Source organism: Corylus avellana, chromosome 5 (genome assembly GCF_965113065.1).
Source record: "Corylus avellana chromosome 5, dhCorAvel1.hap1.2, whole genome shotgun sequence".
NCBI classification, from domain to species: domain Eukaryota; kingdom Viridiplantae; phylum Streptophyta; class Magnoliopsida; order Fagales; family Betulaceae; genus Corylus; species Corylus avellana.
The window spans coordinates 7,676,068-7,696,240 of NC_142494.1; the positions used below are offsets into that span (position 1 = coordinate 7,676,068).

General features: G+C 32.2%; 1 protein-coding gene across 1 annotated transcript; it reads right to left on the reverse strand.

The window, feature by feature from the left end:
* Positions 1–8,856: 8,856 nt before the first annotated feature.
* Positions 8,857–13,418, reverse strand: LOC132181744 (wax ester synthase/diacylglycerol acyltransferase 4-like). Its single transcript, XM_059594982.2, has 5 exons — positions 13,236–13,418; positions 12,349–12,921; positions 10,799–11,149; positions 10,227–10,364; positions 8,857–9,036 (listed from the first exon to the last, which is right to left on the reverse strand). Exons 1-5 carry the CDS (start codon positions 13,416–13,418, stop codon positions 8,857–8,859), a joined length of 1,425 nt encoding a protein of 474 aa, XP_059450965.2.
* Positions 13,419–20,173: the final 6,755 nt, after the last annotated feature.

Consider the following 20,173-nt stretch of genomic DNA (forward strand, 5'->3'; position numbering starts at 1 on the left):
ATGTGCACTCAACTGTTGGTGATTGAAGTTTCAAGAAATGATTGTCATGATAGTTCATACTATATGGCTCCCTTTGCATATTAAGTTACTTTAAGTTTGACTACCTTTTAAATTCAATTTTTATTTTTTTTTATTTTTTATTTTTTATAGTCTCTTTGGATCATATGTCTTGTTCTTGCACCACATGACATATTATAATCTTTTTTTTTGGGGGATTTGTTTTCTAAGCCCATTTTTAAGCAGCAATTGTGCTTGCTAGTCAGCAGTGACCTTGCTGTGAAACAAGCGTGCAAATTTGCCAAGGAGCACGCTTTGAAGAATGGGCCCATTGTGAGTTTTTCTTCACGTGTTCTGCTATTATGTTCTTTCAAAGTTCCTTTTGGAAACTATTATTTGTAGGAACGACAAGTACTCAACAAACACCATTACTTGGGGCAGATGTAGCACAATTGAATGGTATATATGGAAAAAAAGATCATGCTCAAGATAATCTTGATCCAACTTCTTGGGATGGGCTACACAAATCCTTATCTGCTATTCTGCTAAATCTGGAACATATTTGTATATTTAGTTGTAGGATAGTAAATTGGTTCAGGTTTAGCCTGACATATGCCTGTTCAGTTTGAAAACATCTTTTTTGATTGCCCTTGCCTGATTCAACAAGATATGGTGGCCTATAACTCAATAGATTCTCTTCGTTCTCAAGTTCATATTCCCGATGTATGAGCTAAGAAATCAAATACTGGTCGATAAACTCTGTGATTAGCATCCCTTGTAAGAAGGCTTGTCATCGGTACTTCAACTTTGTTCTTGTGGCTTGGCTGCTAGAATGCAGAACATTTAATTTGTTAGGAGTTGTGGACTCTGTTGAATATCTTTTACCTGATCTTGATTGAGGTTTGAAGGGAGGTGATGCCAATTATTTATGCCAGTAGAATTTATTTCCTTGAAAGATAATTTGGGAAGCTACTAAAGAGCCAAAAATTCTGCAGCCTCTATGTTTAGAGCGATATATGTTAGAAATATTGTGGTTAGGAGTTAGCTGATATATGTTACTGATACTAGTGTTTCCTGGGTCTGCGATCGATCGCACTCGAACGCAAAATATAAAAAACCTACTGTTTCGTGATCGAGCGCAAAATGTTGAAAATCCACTGGTACTGCGATCGATCGCACTCCAATTGCGATCGATCGTAAAAGGTCAAAAACCTATTGGTACTGCGATCGATCGCACACGATTGTGCGATTGATCGCACATGATTGTGCGATCGATCGCAGATTTTTTTTTTTTTTTTTTAATTTTTTTTTTTTAGGACCATTAGGGTCCACTTTGTGGACGCTAATGGTTAGCTATCAGCGTCCACTTTGGTTTGGATGCTGATAGTTAATTTTTTTTTTTTAAATTTTTTTTAGGACCATTAGGGTCCACTTTGTGGACGCTAATGGTTAACTATCAGCGTTCTCTTCGAGTGGACGCTAATGGTTGACTATTAGCGTCGATTATGATTTCCGTTTACATCACCTTTAGGGTCAAAACATTACGACTTTTAGGGTCGATAAAGTGGACGCTAAAAGTGATCGTTAGAGTCGACTTTAAGTGGACGCTGATAGTTAATTTTTTTAGGACCATTAGTGTCCACTTTGTGGACGCTAATGGTTAACTATTAGCGTCCATTTTGGTTTGGACGCTGATCGTTAATTTTTTTTAAAATTTTTTTTAGGACCATTAGGGTCCACTTTGTGGACGCTAATGGTTAACTATTAGTGTCCACTTTGAGTGGACGCTAATTGTTAATTATTAGCGTCGACTATGGCTTCCGTTTACATCACCTTTAGGGTTAAAACATTGCGACTTTTAGGGTCGATAAAGTGGATGCTAAAAGTAATTATTAGGGTCTACTTTAAGTGGACGCTGATAATCACACATTTGATCATTAGGGTCGGACTATTAGCGTCGACACCTTTAGGGTCCAAAAGTTGACGATGTTGTCAACAGCGTCCACTTTAGGACTTTTAGGGTCGACTCGAAGTCGCCCCTAAAGACCTAAATTCTTGTAGTGATGAGACCAAAATTTGAATGATGTTTGATATTTCATGCAAAATGCAGAGTTCAGAAAGATCAAACAAATTGTAACATTCATAACCTCAAACCACATCTGAAGTGGTGCTCAAAAAGCCTAAAAATGCAAATTGTAGCTACCAAGGTTTTAGCGCAGCAATTTTTTTTTATTATTAAAAAAAAACAAAAATAATTTGGACAAGTTTAAATTACACAAATCCAACAAAAATATGGATTCACATGAAATTTTACTTAAAAGGACTAATAAGATAAGTAAATGGTTCTAATTATCAAAGCCTTCAAGAAACTTAATTAATTAGCGGTTATTAATGTTAAATTACCAGTTATCCCAAAAGCTTAAGCTGATAGGAATAAGTAAATTTAATCACTTAATCATTACTTTAACACTCTCTCACGTGTGGGCTCAAAACTCCATTTTAATAGGTGAGGCCCAACACGTGGAATATTTAATTTAAATGGGGTGATTTGACGGAGTCAATGGACTTTTAGCTCTGATAGCATGTTAAATTACTAATTATCCCAAAAGTTTAAGCTGATAGGAAGAGGTAAATTTAATCACTTAATCATTACTTTAACTATTAAAAGTTATTAAAAAATAGATAATTATTCCTGAGATTTGCTTTCTGCCTACTAGTTCTAAATTACTACTTATTCTGAAAGCTTATGTTGATAAAAAATAATAAATTGCATTATTTAAATTAATATTTCAATACTCCCCTTCATGAGCGAGCTTAAACTCGATTGCTTAACATGTGAAATATTGAATTAAAACGGGAGATGAATGACAAAAACAATATTTGAGCTTAAATCACCACTTACCCAAGATATTCTAACAACTAGCCTACTCTATCCTATAAAAGCATGGAAGTAGTAAATATGAAAATTATTAAATTCAAATCATTAGCTATAGATATTGATGTTCTCACCACTCCAAGCTTGGCTTATTCTGTGGGAACCTCCCTATTCCTATATTTGATATGTAGTCGTCGTATGATGTGGCTGACAAGCCAGTTGGGACAATAGAGACGTTAATGTGGTTTTCAAGCTTCACTTCAACCATTTTCCACTTCTTCTCACCCTTTTGGTCCGTAACCTGTATGCAGAATTCTCACTACTTAGAAAAGTTGCCATAGATGAAATATCTTTTAAAAAATCAGACATAAATTACATCAATATAGTGTCTAAGGTATAGAAATTTCTTCCAATTAAGATGGGTTGTAGGAGACCCAACCTCCAAAAATTATGACGTGTTCACACATTTTTTTTAATAGTATGTTGTTCTCACATGCTTTTTTAATAGCATTTACAAGAAAGCATGTGCTTCTCATATACTTAAAGGACACATTTCACTTTTTAGATGTTGGATTATAAGAGCTCCTACAACCCAGCTTGTAGGAAATTTATGTCTGTCTCTAAAAGTCTCATATATATGTCTCTTAGCACGTGAGAATGGCATGTTGTATCGTTACAAATTTCGTACAAATTGGTTTGTAGGAATTCGTGTGAACCAGTTTCTAAAAGTTTCAGGTATCCCTTGAGCATATGAGAAACTGAGAATTACATGTTATTAAAAAAAAATGTGATTCACACATGTTAAGAGACACATGCATGTCAATTTTAGAAACTGTGTTAGAGGTATTTTCCTACAACTTAATTTGTAGGAAATTTGTAACCATGATAAATGCAGTTCTCATGTGCTAAAATGACACACGACACTTTTAAAGATTGATTTGAGGAATTCTTACTAAAAAATAGTTGAGATTAAGATAGTAATAAAAGAGAGTGAGAGCACCATGACTGATGAGAATCGTGGATTGATGGGGAGACACATTCTGGAGCAATGACATGGTGTGGACGAGGTTGATGGGAACCTTAGATTCAAGAACACCAATAATAGATATATATATTGAAAAACTCTAAACAGATAAATATCACAGTTTATGCAGAATTAATAGATATTTATCAAAGCAAACAATCACCAAAATATAAATAATCACACACAAGGATTTTGGTGACGAAGAGGAAACCTTTTAGAAACTGACCTAAAAGTAAAACCTCTCCAGGGTAGCCAAACCCAAGAAATCACTATCAAAAGATTATCCAGAGATTACAGACACTAGGAACACTTATAACCCTTTGTAAGACCTTGACTCTGTAAGATCGACAAGCATACAACTCGTCTCCTTACTCACAATCTTTTTCAACGTAATTCTCCTTTACCGGACACTTTCGATGGACTTTTCAACTATAAATTTATCAAAGGAATAACTAAAACTCTAAGAGATTCAATTTAACGCTTACCACATATGATCTCTCTTAGCATAGCCTCCAACGAACTCTCTGGGGGCGAAAATTCGTACCTTTCTCTTTTCTATAATGATGTATATATATCAGTATATCAAACTCTAGACCTAGGCCCACTAAAAACACACTTTTGGGCATAATAGGTACAGGGTGTTCAGACAGGTTAATGGGCTGTCCGGACAGGGCCTTGCGGAGCAAAAATAGAGTTTCTTAAAAGCCTGTTCAGACAGCCTAGCATCGTGTTTGGACATGGCTTACAGTGGGGAGAAAATAGCATTCTGGAAATGTTGTCCAGTCTTGATCAATAGTTCTAATTGTTGGACGTTCGTGGTCTGATTGAACTGAAACTTTGCAAAAACGTTCATGACACATGAATCTACATTATGAACGGTGGAGATTGGATTCTAAGCATTCTATATCAGTGTTTGAGCCTGTTCACAGTAGCCTTTGCATTTTGGAACTGAATTAAACCAACACAAGAACTAACAGACTCCCCATTTGGCAATTCGGTGACAAAACCAAAATGCTGAACCAATCCCATCATCTTCCCATATTTACTCCCCTTTTTTGTCACAGAATGACAAAAGGTCTTCATGTTTCGTGAAATACTTCACAAAATACATCAAGGCATATGTAGAACAAGAATACATAAATAAAACTCAAGATAAAAAAATGACGTAGAATGCAATATCATAAAGAAACATCAGCAAAACTCTCCCTCAATGTATGACTCAATTATCAACAAGAAACTGGAAAAGCAAAACATGTTTCTCCCCCTCAAAAGTCAAATGAACACACATGATATACACATCAATGACTCATGTATTGCACAATGAATATTCCAAACATGCTCCAAATATGCAAAATATACATGAGATTAGAAATGGCAAGAAACTCATATTGCTTAACCCAAGCAAAGAAAAAATGTTCCATTCAACCCATGCTTGTATGGTGTGTGTGTGTAAGTTATCCAAAGAGAAAAATTTTTAACTTACAAAATGAGGAGAAAGTTTCACCACCATGAAGTTTTGACAAGTATATTAAATCAAAAGTCAAACCTTATCATACTAAGGCCTAGCCACTCTCATCCTATACATTTCTCTTTGTAAAACATTTTGCACAAGTTTGACACAATGAAATAAATTCCTTTTGGAATATGATCTTTTGATTTAATTTGTTTCACTATTTTGTTTATTTTTCTCTTTGAGAAAGTGTCCTTAAACTTTTAGTGCTTATCACAAAAGAGAAAGCATGAATTTTTAAGCCCTAGGTTTAAATAGCATATGATCAATTTGAAAAATATGACTAGTCAAAAACCTCATATGGTTACCTAATAGACCTCACAAATAAAGTGAAACAAAACCTCAATTTAAGCTTAAATGTGCACAAGAGATAAAACATAGGCAAAATGTACCACATAAGCTCAGGCTTTAGATAACCACAAAAGTAAGGCCATTGACACAAATTTTCATCTCATGCATATTAAGAACATTCCAAGACGCAAGGAATTAAATCTATAAAAAGTATCATGAGAAATTAATGGACTATCTAGGTGCATAAGACAAAAGAAAAAAAAGAAAACAATCAAAGTAACATATTTTTGTCTTTTTGAAATTTTTTACAAAAGAAATGCACACGAACGAAAACAAATGCAAAACAAACAAAAATGCAATGCATAAAGAAAAAAAAAAAAACATGTTTGAATTGAGATTACAACAGGCTATACATGAATGTCCTTTAACATTAAACTTTCATCATATCTTATAGGCCCCACTACAAAATAATGATTTGGTTTAATAACTACTTCTAAGTCTTTACAAGACATTACACATTCATGAACATTTGATTAGCAAGTAGACAAAAATCTTGGTGGTCCGCACACAACATCTCATCTATAAGCTTTTCAAAGATCATGATATATGAATTTCTTGAAAACTCCTTTATGAATATGCCTCAAAACAAGAATCTCAAAACAACCATGTATACACTCTTCATACAAAAAGTGTAACAAAAAAAAAAAATGCAATATAAACAGGAAAGCAAAAACAAAAAAATGCAAAGCAAAGAAAAATAACATGCTCTAGGATTTTCAAAAATAAGCAAAACAATCATTCCTAGGCATGTTATTTACTCACCTAAAGTTAGGTGAGATCACTACCACTCCCCCTCAATTGGTGAATGGTATAATCCTTCCTAACCCAAACCTTCTTGAAAGAAGGTGTAGAGACGTGAACATTTTCAATCTTGTCTAATCTAGACAAACCTCCCATCATCATTGTGCATAACCCCAAAGGTTCTTTCCTAAAAACAGAATTTTTATTTTTATGCACATGAGGTTTCAATTTAAAATAGTTGGGTCGAATGTGACCAACTTTTTCACAATGATGACAAGTAGGGATAAACCTTTTAGGAGGTAGATTCTCAGGAGGATGGACGACTCTATACTTGGGGTAAGATACACAAGGTTCAATATGAATTTTCTTAACTTTCTTACATTGTGAAGTCGAGACAGTTGCTGTTTTTATTTTAACCAAAGAGTCTTCTACTTTTTTTTTTATTTAACAAATATTATCTCGAAAGTAGAATCATTGTTACAAGACAAAGCAACATGACAATCAAAACTTAAATCAGATTTATCACAATCAGAATTCTGAGTATGCAACATATTCTCAAGGGAATTGCTAGGGAATTTTTTTCAATTGAGTTTCTGACTCTTTTAATTTATTCTCTAACAAATCTACTTTAGAACGTAAAACAAGATTTTCATATTTTAAAGAATAAATTAAAGCATGTGATTCAGACAATTTAGTAACAATAGATTCTTTCACATGTTTAAGATCTTGAAAATCCTCTAAACAATTTGTGTATTGATGTCTCAAAAGAGTGAATTTTTCCAACAAATTGTTGAAGGAGTTTATAAGATCATATTCCCCTTGAGAAGTATTCATAGCAAATAGGAGTCAACATATCTCACTTAGGAATTTAATCCAAACAGAGTGAACCCTATCTGATACCAATTGAAAAACTCTAAACAGATAAATATCACAGTTTATGCGGAATTACCAGATATTTATCAAAGCAAACAATCACCAAAATATAAATAATCACACACAAGGATTTTGGTGACGAAAATGAAACCATTTAGAAACCGATCTAAAAGTAAAACCTCTTCGGGGTAGCCAAACCCAGGAAATCACTATCAAAAGATTATCCATAAATTACAGATACTAGGAAAACTTACAACCCTTTGCAAGACCTTGGCTCTATAAGATCGACAAGCCTACAACTCGTCTCCTTGCTCACAATCTTTTTTAACGTGATTCTCTTTTACCGGACACTCCCGATAGACTTCTCAACTATAGATTTATCAAATGAATAACTAAAACTCTAAGAGATTCAATTTAACGCTCACCACATATGATTTCTCTTAGCACAGCCTCCGACGAACTCTTTGAGGGCGAAAATTCGTACCCCTCTCTTCTATAATGATGTATATATATCAGTACATCAAACCATAGACTTAGGCCCACTAAAAACACGTTTTTGGGCATAATAGGTACAAGGTGTCCTGATAGGTTAATGGGCTGTCCGGACAGGGCCTTGCAAAGCAAAAATAGAGTTTCTGGAAAGCCTGTCTGGACAGCCTAGCATCGTGTCCGGACATGACCTGCAGTGGGGAGAAAACAGCATTCTGAAAATACTGTCCAGTCTTGATCAACAACTCCAATCGATGGGCGTTTGTAATCCGATTGAGCTGAAATTTTGCAGGGACGTTCATGACACATGAATCTACATTATGAACGGTAGAGATTGGATTATGAGCATTCTATATCAGTGTTTGAGTTTATAAACATTAACTTTTACATTTTGGAACTGAATTAAGCAAACATAAGAACTAACATATATAGTACTGCAGAGCTGTCGAAGTAGTGTCCATAGGGGCTCACCGGCTCTAATCCTTCCTTGAAGTTGAAGTTCTCCATAATGTTGTGTGTTTCCAAGCTCAATTAATTCTTTGCTCGCTCGTGAGTCTTGACTCAGAAAATAGGTAAACTTCAAAGTTGTGGGATACTTCCAAGTTATTTTCACCCACCCACAATAAATGCAGTTTGAATCTGATAGACAATATATATGAAATGGTGTCCCACTTAGAAGAGTAGCTTATAAGTAAGCCTAAAGTCGTCTCAATTCAAGGGTTCGTAAATCTATATTTGAGCATGAAGTGATTGTGGGCCACGGTGTTGGGCAAGTACACAAAGTGGCTCATCTCCTTGGAAGAGTACCCCGTTATTAAAAAAAAAAAAAAAATGTAAAGCGACAACAATATTTTTGTAAGTAGTTGCTAGTCACTCTTCCCAATTCATAAGATTATTGGAAGTGTTCATAATACATGCCAAATAACAATTCAAGAGGGACAAACACATAGGTTTGTCATGATAATTATTAAAACCAAACTACATGATGTGCATATACTACAGGGCGGCCTTCAAATTAAATTTTTTCTGTGTAGGAACCTCATCTGCAGCTTTGAGCATCATCTGAAAGGCGTTTTCCACGCATGACTTGAACTTTTGGGGATCTAAGAATCCTTTTTGTGTCCCAGCGGTAACCCTCAGATTTCCCATGTAACTTACTATTGTTATAGTAAGATTCTGCAAACCCATATTGAAAAAAAAAAAAAAGAAAAAAAAAAAGAAGAAAAGAACAAACAAACAGAAATACTTGTTATTATGAATCCAACAAAAAGCAATGAGTTTTACAAGTAGTCATCAAAAATGGGGGAAAAAAAATCATAGAATTAAAAAGTTTTGCGCATAAATAATAAAATTTAACAACGAAGAGGACCAAAAATAAAAATTTAACACCAAAGATTTAAGTAAGTGTAACACTAATTAATATTGAAGCTAGTCCGTCAATACATATTATGATTTACAAAGTTGTAGTTTTTTTTTTTTTTTTTTTTTTTTTTGTAGTTGATACTTGGTATGCATTTTCAATTACCAATGAAAACACTTATCTTAATTATAAAAGGAAGTTGATCTGGTTACCACAAAATAAAAAATAAATGAAAGGAAGCTAAATGGTAATGTTATTATTATTATTATTATTATTATTATTATAAGTTATAAGGGATATGACATGTTGATAGTTATCTATTTCAGTTAAGAGTTTGAGTCTGTAATGTTAGGGTGCAAAGTCTAATTGTCGTAAGAATCTAGATGTCACTAAGGTGTTTACTCGAACTAGGAGTTATCTCGAAAGAATTTTGAGAGTTTATCTCCAATTCTATGTCATTGTAATATTTCCATACAGATGAGTGAATGATTAATAAAATAAACCAAAATTAATCTCAAACCACGTGTTTGTAAAATGTTTAGTTTCTCTCAAAATCTAAAAAGTTTAGGTTCTCCTAGAATCTAAAAATCTAGGCTATCTTAGAACCTAAAAATCTATCCCATTACATGTTTAGCTCAAGTGTTGTAAAAAAATGTAGAGAAGAGTATTATTTTTGACTAATGGTTCATATTTAATTTTATTTTCTCTTTCTTTCATGAAAATTTTAAAATTCAATCTAAGCCATCACAAAAATTATAGGAGATATGCAAAACTAAAGCTATATTAATGAATCATGAGAAAAAGTACAAATTAAATCAAATGCCCTCTTTATTGGATAATAATTCAAATAAGTAACTTTTAAATAAAAATATGCCACAAATTATGCATTCCTATATATGAGAAGGTGGCCACGAACTAATTAATGTTGATTTTTATTTTTATTAAAAGTTCCAAATTATCACAAAATAAAAGGACTAATTGTGTTGTATGAGTACAATAATATTACTTGAGCTAAACCAGGTGTCATAAAATAAAAGCCTTTAAGCGGATGATTAGCCATAGTCACTTGTTCCACTGGCCCAATCATGTTTGAGATTGTCATACTGGAGTTCCTCAGTATCCCATGGACATATTTAGCAGCCGCCTGCAATACCCGACACGCCCAAATTATGAGAAATTTCTAATATTACAATTCAAAAATAAAATTCATTGCAATTTTTACTTTTTATTTATTTATTTATTTTGGACACAAAAATTTGATTAGGTACTATTATGTTGCTTTGCAATTTTTTTGAAGAACCTAGTTTCGAAATTTCACATAGCTTTAGCATATCACAACTTGCCTAAAATTAATAAACCTAGCTATTTGGTCTACAATTTTTTAAAGGTATTTTTTTTTCTAAGCAATTTTGATTTTTTTTCCCTGAGAGTACAAATAAGGAACACGAGAAGGGATGAAAATTATACAACAAAACACATATGGAAAAAGGGTTGTGCAACCCAACAATAAGCTCTGATATAACCTACTCAGTGCATATAAACAGAAACATATTGTGAGTGATAAGATCATGCATGTACCTCAGGGCCTCTAAGTTTCTTGACAATGTCCAAAAGCCTATCAGTGAGATAAACACCTAATGAGGTTCTTCTCTTCTTGATTATCTTTTGTGCTTCCAACACATACTCAAGTGGGTTTGAGAATTTAGGATCTTTAAACTTTGGTATTGGTACATGCAAGAAGGCGATTCGGTTCCCCCATGGTGCGTCTGAGTCTCTCCCCATCTCCTTGATTGATTTATAGTTCCTAACTTTCCTAGTGTTGAGCAACACCAATGCTGTAGAATCTGCATCGCTTGATTTATGGGTAATCTCTTGCATGCATAACCGGGTGCCATAGAAGATTATCCCAACAATTATATCATTCACCGTCTGCACTTTAGAAAATAAAATTCAAATGAAACAATCCATCAACGAAAGTATATACTCTAAGCATCGATTTAGCTGAAACTAGCCAAAGTTAATTAGGAACTATTGTTATATATGTCTATTGAATGTTAGCAAGCACGCAACTGTTAGATGTACAAACTTTAAATTCCTAACATGAAATTGAGATAATTCTTGTCCTGAAACTATGACCTTTCCCAACTTGCCCAAGCCCATGATTATCTTTTGTGACTTTAATACGGTTTCCTAATTTTGATAGAATTAATTAATGTAACTGAGGATGCCTAGACACATTTATTTCACAGCCCGTATAATGTTAATAGAGAATCACTATGTTGCAAATAATAGTATGTGAACTTGGAGACCAAGAACTTAGGAGGGAGGTTATATTCAAGTTTCCATGAAAATGGTGATGAATGGTTTAAGTATTGAAACTATTCATTCGTGTTCAACGGTGAAATCAAATTAAGAAACAAAACGTTTCCTTCGAAAAGTGTTAGAAATATTCCTTCGAAAAGTGAGAGCGCACATAATTTCAACATCAAACCAAAATTGGAACGATATGATGCTTGATATTTCATGCAAAAGGTCAAAAAGGTTAAACATATTGTAACATATGAAACCTCAAATCACGTCTGAAGTGGAGCTTAAAAATAAAAAGTTTAAAATAAATCCAACCAATTTTTATTTTATTTTATTTTTTAAAAAAAAGTTAAATTGGACAAGTTTAAATTACATAAATCCAACCAAAAAATATGACTTTAACATGCAATTATAGGTAAAAACAACTAATAAGATAAGCAAATCGTTCTAATTATCTAAGCCTTCAAGAAACGTGTCAGCTAGAAGTTAATAAAAAAGTACATAATTTTTTTTTTTTTCTAATTTAAAAAAAAAAAGTACATAATTAATCATGAGATTTGCTTTCTTTTGCTTATTAATTTAAATCATAACTTATTTCAAAAGCTTAAACGGATATAATAGGGTTGACTTTATTATTTAAATTAATATTTTAACACTCATTTTATGTGTGAGCTTAAACTTAATCTCCTAACACGTGAAATATTTAATTGAAATGAGAGATGAATGACGGAAATGGTGTTTGGAAACTATATCTGATAAACTAATTATGAAAATTATGAAATTCAAATCATTAATTAACAAATATAGTTTGATCTTCTCACCACTCCAAGCTTGGTCTTAATGTGTTTCATACGATCAAGAGAGAACGTCATGCTTGATAACGTGAGTGGCAAAAATCGGGCTCTTTCATCCCCAGCCCTTATCGGCGTTATATCATCTTCAACCAAAGTGCTCTTCAAAAAGCTCCATCCAAAATCTGATGCAGTGTTAAAGACCAAGGAAAAGAGTTGAGGCACTCTCGCCCAAGCACTTTTGTTGCCACTTTGTGCTTCTGTGCTCCGGCGTGAAGGCAATGTGAGCGGAAGTGAAGGATTGTCAGCCCTTTGCACGCAAGAAAGAAATGCACTCATGACTGAGTAGCCATCGCCAAGCGCATGGTGGACCTTGATTATGAGACTGGCAGCTGCATTGCTTGTTGGATGGTTAAATATATGAACTTCCCACATCGGTTTATCTTGTGGGAACTTCTCCATTCCAATATTTGATATGCAGTCGTCAAGATGTTCATCGTATGCTGTGACTGACAAGCCAGTTGGGATAAATGGGACGTTAACATGGTCTTCAAGCTTCACTTCAACCATTTTCCATTTTTTCTCACCCTTTTCATTTGTAACCTGCATACAGAATCCTCACTACTTAGAAAAGTTGTCATAACTAAAATATATTTTTTTAAAAAAATAGGACATAAATTCCTTTAACATAGTCTCTAAACTATATAAATTTTCTACAAATTAGATTGTATGGGACACAACCTCTAAATATTTCTGTCATTTTTTAATAACATGTGCTTCTCACATGCTAAAGCGACGAATAACACTTTTAAAGACCGGGTTTGAGGAATTCATACAACTCAGTTTGTAAGAAATTTTACATAGTAAAAAATAATGATCATTGAGATGAAGATAGTAATAAGAGAGAGTGAGGGCACCATGATTGAGGAGAAGCGTGGATGGATGGGGAGGAAAACATTCTCGAGCCATGACACGGCATGGACAAGGTTGATGGGAATCTCATATTCAAAAACACAAATAATAGATACACATAGTTCAGAGCTGTCGAAGTAGTGTCCATAGGGACTCACTGGCTCTAATCCTTCCCTGAAGTTCTCCATAATGGTTTGTGGTTTCAAAGCTTCAATTACAAAAATAGGTAAACTTCTAAGTTGTGGGAGTCCAAGTGAAGAGACCCTCACCTATTTAAAGCCAAGAATTAATTTCCACCCAACACATTAAATGCAAATTGAATGTAATATAGCAGCCAATGTGATAAACGTTTGTGAATACAAGTCACGAGCCTGAATACCATATATCAAATAGGGTTTCACTTCAATTATTTGATGTGATGTGTCAAGCACTTGCTTATGGTTTTTTGGTACAAAAATGTATTCCCACAAAAATGTCTCACCTTGAAATTTATGTCTCCCAACCAGCCGTTGGACATGGAATGAGATTCTTTTTAATTCAAATGAACTGGATAATATCTAGTTATACTTCAAAACCTAATAACAATCCCCAATTAATTGGATGCCTGACAAGTTTAAAACAAAGGAAAAATATGAAAAAACTCCATCAATGCATCGGGTATTATAAGGGATATAATAAAAAATTCAAAAGCTAACAACAATCCCCAACTTTTAATGGCCTGCAAGCCACCCCTAGCCAGTGAGGCGGTCACCCCCGACCATCTCATATGTGGCCAACGAGCCACTCAAAGGTGGCTTATTGTTTTAGTTTTTTATTTAGTTTTTAAAAGCGTAAGAGTATTATAGAAATATAATAAAAATGTGGCATTTTTGATACGCTTTGGTACGTAGTGTGATATATCACTTTAGCACATTTTAAACTTCATGGAGCTATTTCAAAAACAACGGTTAGTTCATGCGGCTTTTTAACATTTTTCCTTTTAAAACAACTATACACTTTCATAAATTAAAAAGGAATATATATTTTAGTCCCCTGAATTACTACTACATTTTCATTTACATCCTTAAACTTTAAAAAGTGGCATCGGGGCCCCTTGAATTACCACCGTATGTTAAATTATACATTTTTACATTTTTTACCCAAAAACCCATGAAGTTATTAAAAAAAAAAAAAAAAATTAAGGGAGCTAATATGAAAAAGGTCACCTTTTTTGATATTTTAATTTTTTCTCCCTTTTCGTTTAATTTTTTAATAATTTTATTTTATTTTTTAAATGCTAATTTTTTAATAACTTCGAGGGTATTTTGGAGAAAAATAAAAAAGTGTTTAATTTGACACGTGGTGATAGTTCAAGGGGCCTCAATATTACTTTTTAAAGTTTGAAAGCATAAACAAAAATGTGGTCATAATTTAAGAGTTTAAAATATATTTTTTCCCTTAAAAAAGGTTAAAACAATATTTGTACCACATGATAATATCCCACCTTAGATTACCAAATTGCGACATTTTCACTACATTGACCAATATAAATTTGTAAGGTCTCCTTAAATTTTGATATTAAAAAATAATGGTAAATATTATATTTTTATTCGACAATATTGATGTAATACTGTCAACTAACAATAGGCTTAATAATTTTTAATAACTTTTTTTTTTTTTTTAGTTGTTATTATTATTTTTTTTTATAAATATCTCAATGTTTTTCTACGCAATACCAAGAAAATTCAAAATGGAAAAATGGCACTATAAAACTGAATAGGAAATAATTTTTCTCAGATTCAAAAACACCAATAATAGATACACATAGTTCAGAGCTGTTGAAGTAGTGTCCATAGGGACTCACTGGCTCTAATCCTTCCCTGAAGTTCTCCATAATGGTCTGTGTTTTCAAAGCTTCAATTACAAAAAAGGCAAACCTCTAAGTTGTGGGAGTCCAGGTTGGATGGAGATCCCCGGCAATAGTGGGAAAATTGGCCGCAAATTTTTTTTGAAATCCTGACCATCCATTTTCATCTAACAGTGACCATTCCGCCACGTGTCTCAGTTAATATAAAATAATAAAATATTATTATTTTTTTAAAAATAAATATAAAATTAAATAATAAAAAATAAAAATAATTATTAAAAAAAATGGGGTGGCCGGAGCCATCCCATGGTCCCAGGGGGTGGTTCGGCCACCCCCAACCAATTTATGGGTTTGGCCACCACCCCTGAGGCCATGGGGGTGGCTCCGACCACCCCCAATCGGCCCTTGGGGGTGGCTTCGCTGAACTGGGGTGGTCGGCCACCCCATATTTTTTAATAACTATTTTTATTTTTTATTATTTGATTTTATATTTATCTTTTAAGAAATAATAATATTTTATTATTTTATATTGAGTGGGACATGTGGCAAAATGGTGGCTGTTGGATGAAAATAAATTATCAGGATTTCAAAAAAAATTGGTGGGCAATTTTCCCACTATTACCAGGGATCTCAATCCGTCCAGGTTAGGAGATCCTTACCTATTTAAAGCAATGAATTTGCACCTACCCACAATAAATGCAGACTCAATCTGATATAGCCGCCTTAAAAGAGAAATACTATGATTTCTTATGGTTTTTTCATGTATTTTCTTGATTCTACGTTAATATTATTTTCTAAAATAAAATGAGGGACTACTGTGACTATTTTTTTTTTTCTATTTTTTTAGAAAACAATATCTACGTAGAATAAAGAGAATACATAGAGCAACTATAGCATTCCTCTATATGAAATGGTGTCCCACCTCATTAAATGCCAATGTGATAAAGGTTGTTGCTTCAAAGAAAATAAATAAATGTGATAAACATTGTGAATACCATATCAAGTAGGGTCTCAGAGAGAGAGAGAGAGAGAGAAAAAAAAAAAAAAAAAAAAAAAAAAAAAAGGTGAAGAAAAAGAGAAGAAAGAGAAAAGGAGAAAAAAAGAAAGAAAAAAGAAGAGAGAAAAAAGAGAAGAAGAAAAAGTAGGGTCTCACCATCGTGATTCGACCATCTACAAGTCACGAGCTTGAATACCATATATCAAGTGGGATTAACCATTAATGTCAACTTGCCTAACCAAATTTTCATATAGTTTTATGTTGTAAATACCATATGAAATAGATTTTCCTTTCATTTATTTGATGTATTGTGCCAACCAAGTTGTTTATGATTTTATGGTACAAAAATGTATTTCCACAAAAAATTAGATTAAAAAACTAATAACATAACCTCTTACTTCGATTTCTTGGTAGTTTAAAATAATTATACATTTTCACGCATTTAAAAATTTAAAACGACATTTAAAAAATCTTTACATTCGGGTAGCCATATTGCTTAAAGTTTTGACTAATTGCTACCATTTAGCAGTGTAGCTCAACGATACATAAGTTAAATTAATGAGAAAAAAAAAATAGTATAATCTTTTTTCTTTGGGAATAGTTAAAATAGATTTTAAAAAATAAATATTTTAAATAGAATAGTTGAAGTGAATACCTAAAATATTGAGTCGATTGTAGGTAATTTTAAAAGGTAAATAGTTAATTTTTTTTTTTAAAAAAAAAATTGTATTCTTCAACTATATTATAAATTAAATATTTGCTTAGTGGAATATGAATGCACTAAATAGTAAATGAGAGTTGCTTCTATGGAGTTGTAGCACAAACCCACTATTTTGTGCAATTAAATGAGAGATTGAGACATCTGCTTAGTATAACTTAAGACAAAAAAAATAATTAACACACCATATCACATCCAAAAATGTGATGTGAGATTTTTTAATTTTTAGTAAAATTTGATGTAATCTGGTGTACTTATTTTCTTTTCCTAAATTATACCAAGTTATAGTGTCAATTTTTCATTGAATAGCATAAAAGAAAAAAAAAAGAAAAAAAAAAAGAAGGGTTTATACCACAATCACATAGAAGTTATTGTCATAGTTAAATATCATATCAAATCGTGCCTCACCTTGTCAAGTATCAAGCACGCCGTTTATGATTTGACGGTTTGCAAGACAATTGGATGAACGTTGGTAAATATCAGATCAAGTAGTGTCTAACCTTGAATAAAAACAATAAATAAATAAAAAAGGGTAGTGTCTCGTCTTATTAAGTGTCAAATGCCCTTTAAATGATTTCATATTTGTTGACCAACTTGCACGTTGCTCAGTCTCTTAATGAAAAAAAAAAAAAAAAAAGAGTTTAAGGGGTTTTAAAATATAAATTAAATGATTAGATTATTATTTTTTTTATAAGTTTAAGTTTTTAAGAAAATTGATGATTTAATATGGTATCAAAAGTTAGAAATTTTGAGTTCAAACTTTCAGAACCCATTCATGAAAAATGAGTTTAAGCTCACTCGTGAGGGAAAGTGTTAGAATATAAATTAAATAATTAAATTTATATTTTTCTATGCTTAAGCTTTAAAAAAAATGATGATTTAAAATAAAAGAAGTCGTCTGAATAGAGAATCCGAGACGTGTTCAAATAGCCAAACTCCATTACGACTCTATTTCAATTGGCCACCCAATCACTTAAAATTCAAACCATGAATTATGAGGCACATTATACAATCATCATTTTTAAAAAAATTCAATAAATTAACTCTTAGATTTGTCAACTCTACACAAATTCAGTGACAAATTTCTCATTCTCATAAATTATAGAAAATTCCGACCCCATGAATCATCGACACTACATGTTTTACTTCAATTATTTGATGTGATTTACCAAGCACGCTGCTTTTTTTTTTTATGATTCGATGGTACAAAAATGTATTTCCACAAAATATGGTTCAAAAGTTAATAACAACCCCCAACTTCGAAGCCAAGGGTAGTTTAAAACAATTTTACATTTTCATACATTTCAAAAAAGTTAAAAAATATTTGTACCAGACATGACAATATCCCACCTTAGATTATTAAAATGCTACATTTTCACAACATTGACCAACATAAATTTGTAACGTCTCCTTAAATTTTGATATTAAAAAATAATGGTAGATATATTATATTTTTATCTGACAGTATAGATATGACACTGTCAACTAACAATTGACTTAATCATTGTTAAATACAAAATAAAAAGATCTCTCTCTTCTTTTTCTCTTCTTTTTTTTTTTTTTTTTTAAAAAAAAAAAAAAAAAAAAAACGTAATACCAAGAAATTCAAAATGGGAGAAATCACACTCTAGGGCTAAATAGGAGAGAATGATTCTTAGCCAAGACTCACATTAGCCAAGGAATGGGACATGAATGAATTCTTAAGCACCATGAGATCATATTTTAGTCTGCAATTGCCTAAATGAGGTACCTTTGTAAGTTTCGTACAAGATCCATTTTCTCCTATTCAACTCTATAGTGTCATTTCTTCCATTTCCAATTCTCTTAGAATTGCCTAAAATAAAAAATAAATAATAATAGTTAATTAAGTGTAGCACATCAACACTTTTAAATAAAATATAATATCTAACGTTACTCTAAAACTAAATTAATTAAGAAAAAATATAAATTAATCTCTATTGTTTACCTTATTTACGTACAATTAGCTGCATATGGTATCAAAATTAACTTAGAAGTCCCTCAAATTTGACAAAAAAATAATTTACTCCTCACACTCAAATTTTACCTATGAAATTAACAAATTTTGATTGTATGACATTTAAGAACTAACAAAAAATGCAACTTTTCACATGAAGATTTAACAGCTCCGAACATATGCCGACCAAAATACCCACGTGAACAAACCCATTCCAATAAAAACTAAGCAAGTGCTAGAATACAAAGATAAAAGCCAAAACAAATACAAACTTTTCAACAAAAACTAGTCAGCAGCCACTCAAGTTGTCTCATTTCCAAGGTTACGTAAGTTTATATTTCAACATGAAGTGACATTGGGCCTCCAATTTCTAGTTTGGCATATCCTAGTAATGGTAGCCATGGAACCAAGGGACACCATATCTCCTGACGGATTGAGATGTCCAACATTATATTCATATAGGACGTATCTATTTCGATATGTACTTGGACCCCCTCAGATTTATTTGTAAAGATGTGGGCTATATACATTCTTTCGCAATAATTTAGGCAACAAATTGTTGAAAATCATAATTCCTGATGTGAAGTGTCTCATTTGACTGCTACACACGTGGATGTATATGTCACCATACACTTTTCTAGAGTGTCAAATTTCTAATGCGTGTGGCATTTGCTATTATTAGCAGACAAGAACAAGCAGCTTATTTGTATGTTAAAGTATTGATTAAATGATTAAATTTATTTATATCAGTTTAAATTTTTGTGATAAGTTGTGATTTAACACTCCTTTACACTATCGGGGTATGTCAACCATGAATTTTGAGTTTTTTTGTAAGTGTTTAATTAAATATCCGAGAATAGTAATAGTTTAATAAGGACATCATTATCTTCATTAATTGTTATTCATTAGTTAACTGTTTTATTTTGTATTTTTATCTTTTAATAGTACTATTATCTTAAGGGTGTTCAATTAAAAAAGATGGTAAGCAAAAATTAATTTCAAACCTTGTATTTGTAAAATGTCTAAGTTATCTCAAAATCTTTAAAGTCTAAATTTCCTTAAAAGTTAAAACCTAACCAATCTACTACATTAGGTGTTGACAAATTATTCACCCAACACTTTGGTTGGAGCCTGGAGGTTGGAGGTTGTTAGGCCTATTATTGGCCTTTATATGCTTCTGTATGGCGGCGGGTTCATGCATCCAACTACAGTGCCTTTTCTTGCAAACACATAGCTAAGAAAATACCAAAGAAAAAGAAGAGGGATGACTTTTCCTCACGTTTTTTTTTTTTTTTTTTTCCCACTATAATTTGTATCTTTTGATTCTTTTTTTTTTTTTTTTTTTTTTTTTTTTTTTGACATAAAATATTTTTCATCAAAATATATTTTCTACCAAATTTTTTAAAA

Bases quoted from the DNA above. Each gene is read 5' to 3' on its own strand.
- LOC132181744 (XM_059594982.2), bottom strand. From the start codon at position 13,418: ATGGAGAACTTCAGGGAAGGATTAGAGCCAGTGAGTCCCTATGGACAC. The intron at 11,150-12,348 runs GTGAGAAGATCA...TCTAAAGTGCAG, and splicing joins TTAAGACCAAGCTTGGAGTG to ACGGTGAATGATATAATTGT. The intron at 9,037-10,226 runs GTAATATTATTG...ATGGGTTTGCAG, and splicing joins TGACACCTGGTTTAGCTCAA to AATCTTACTATAACAATAGT.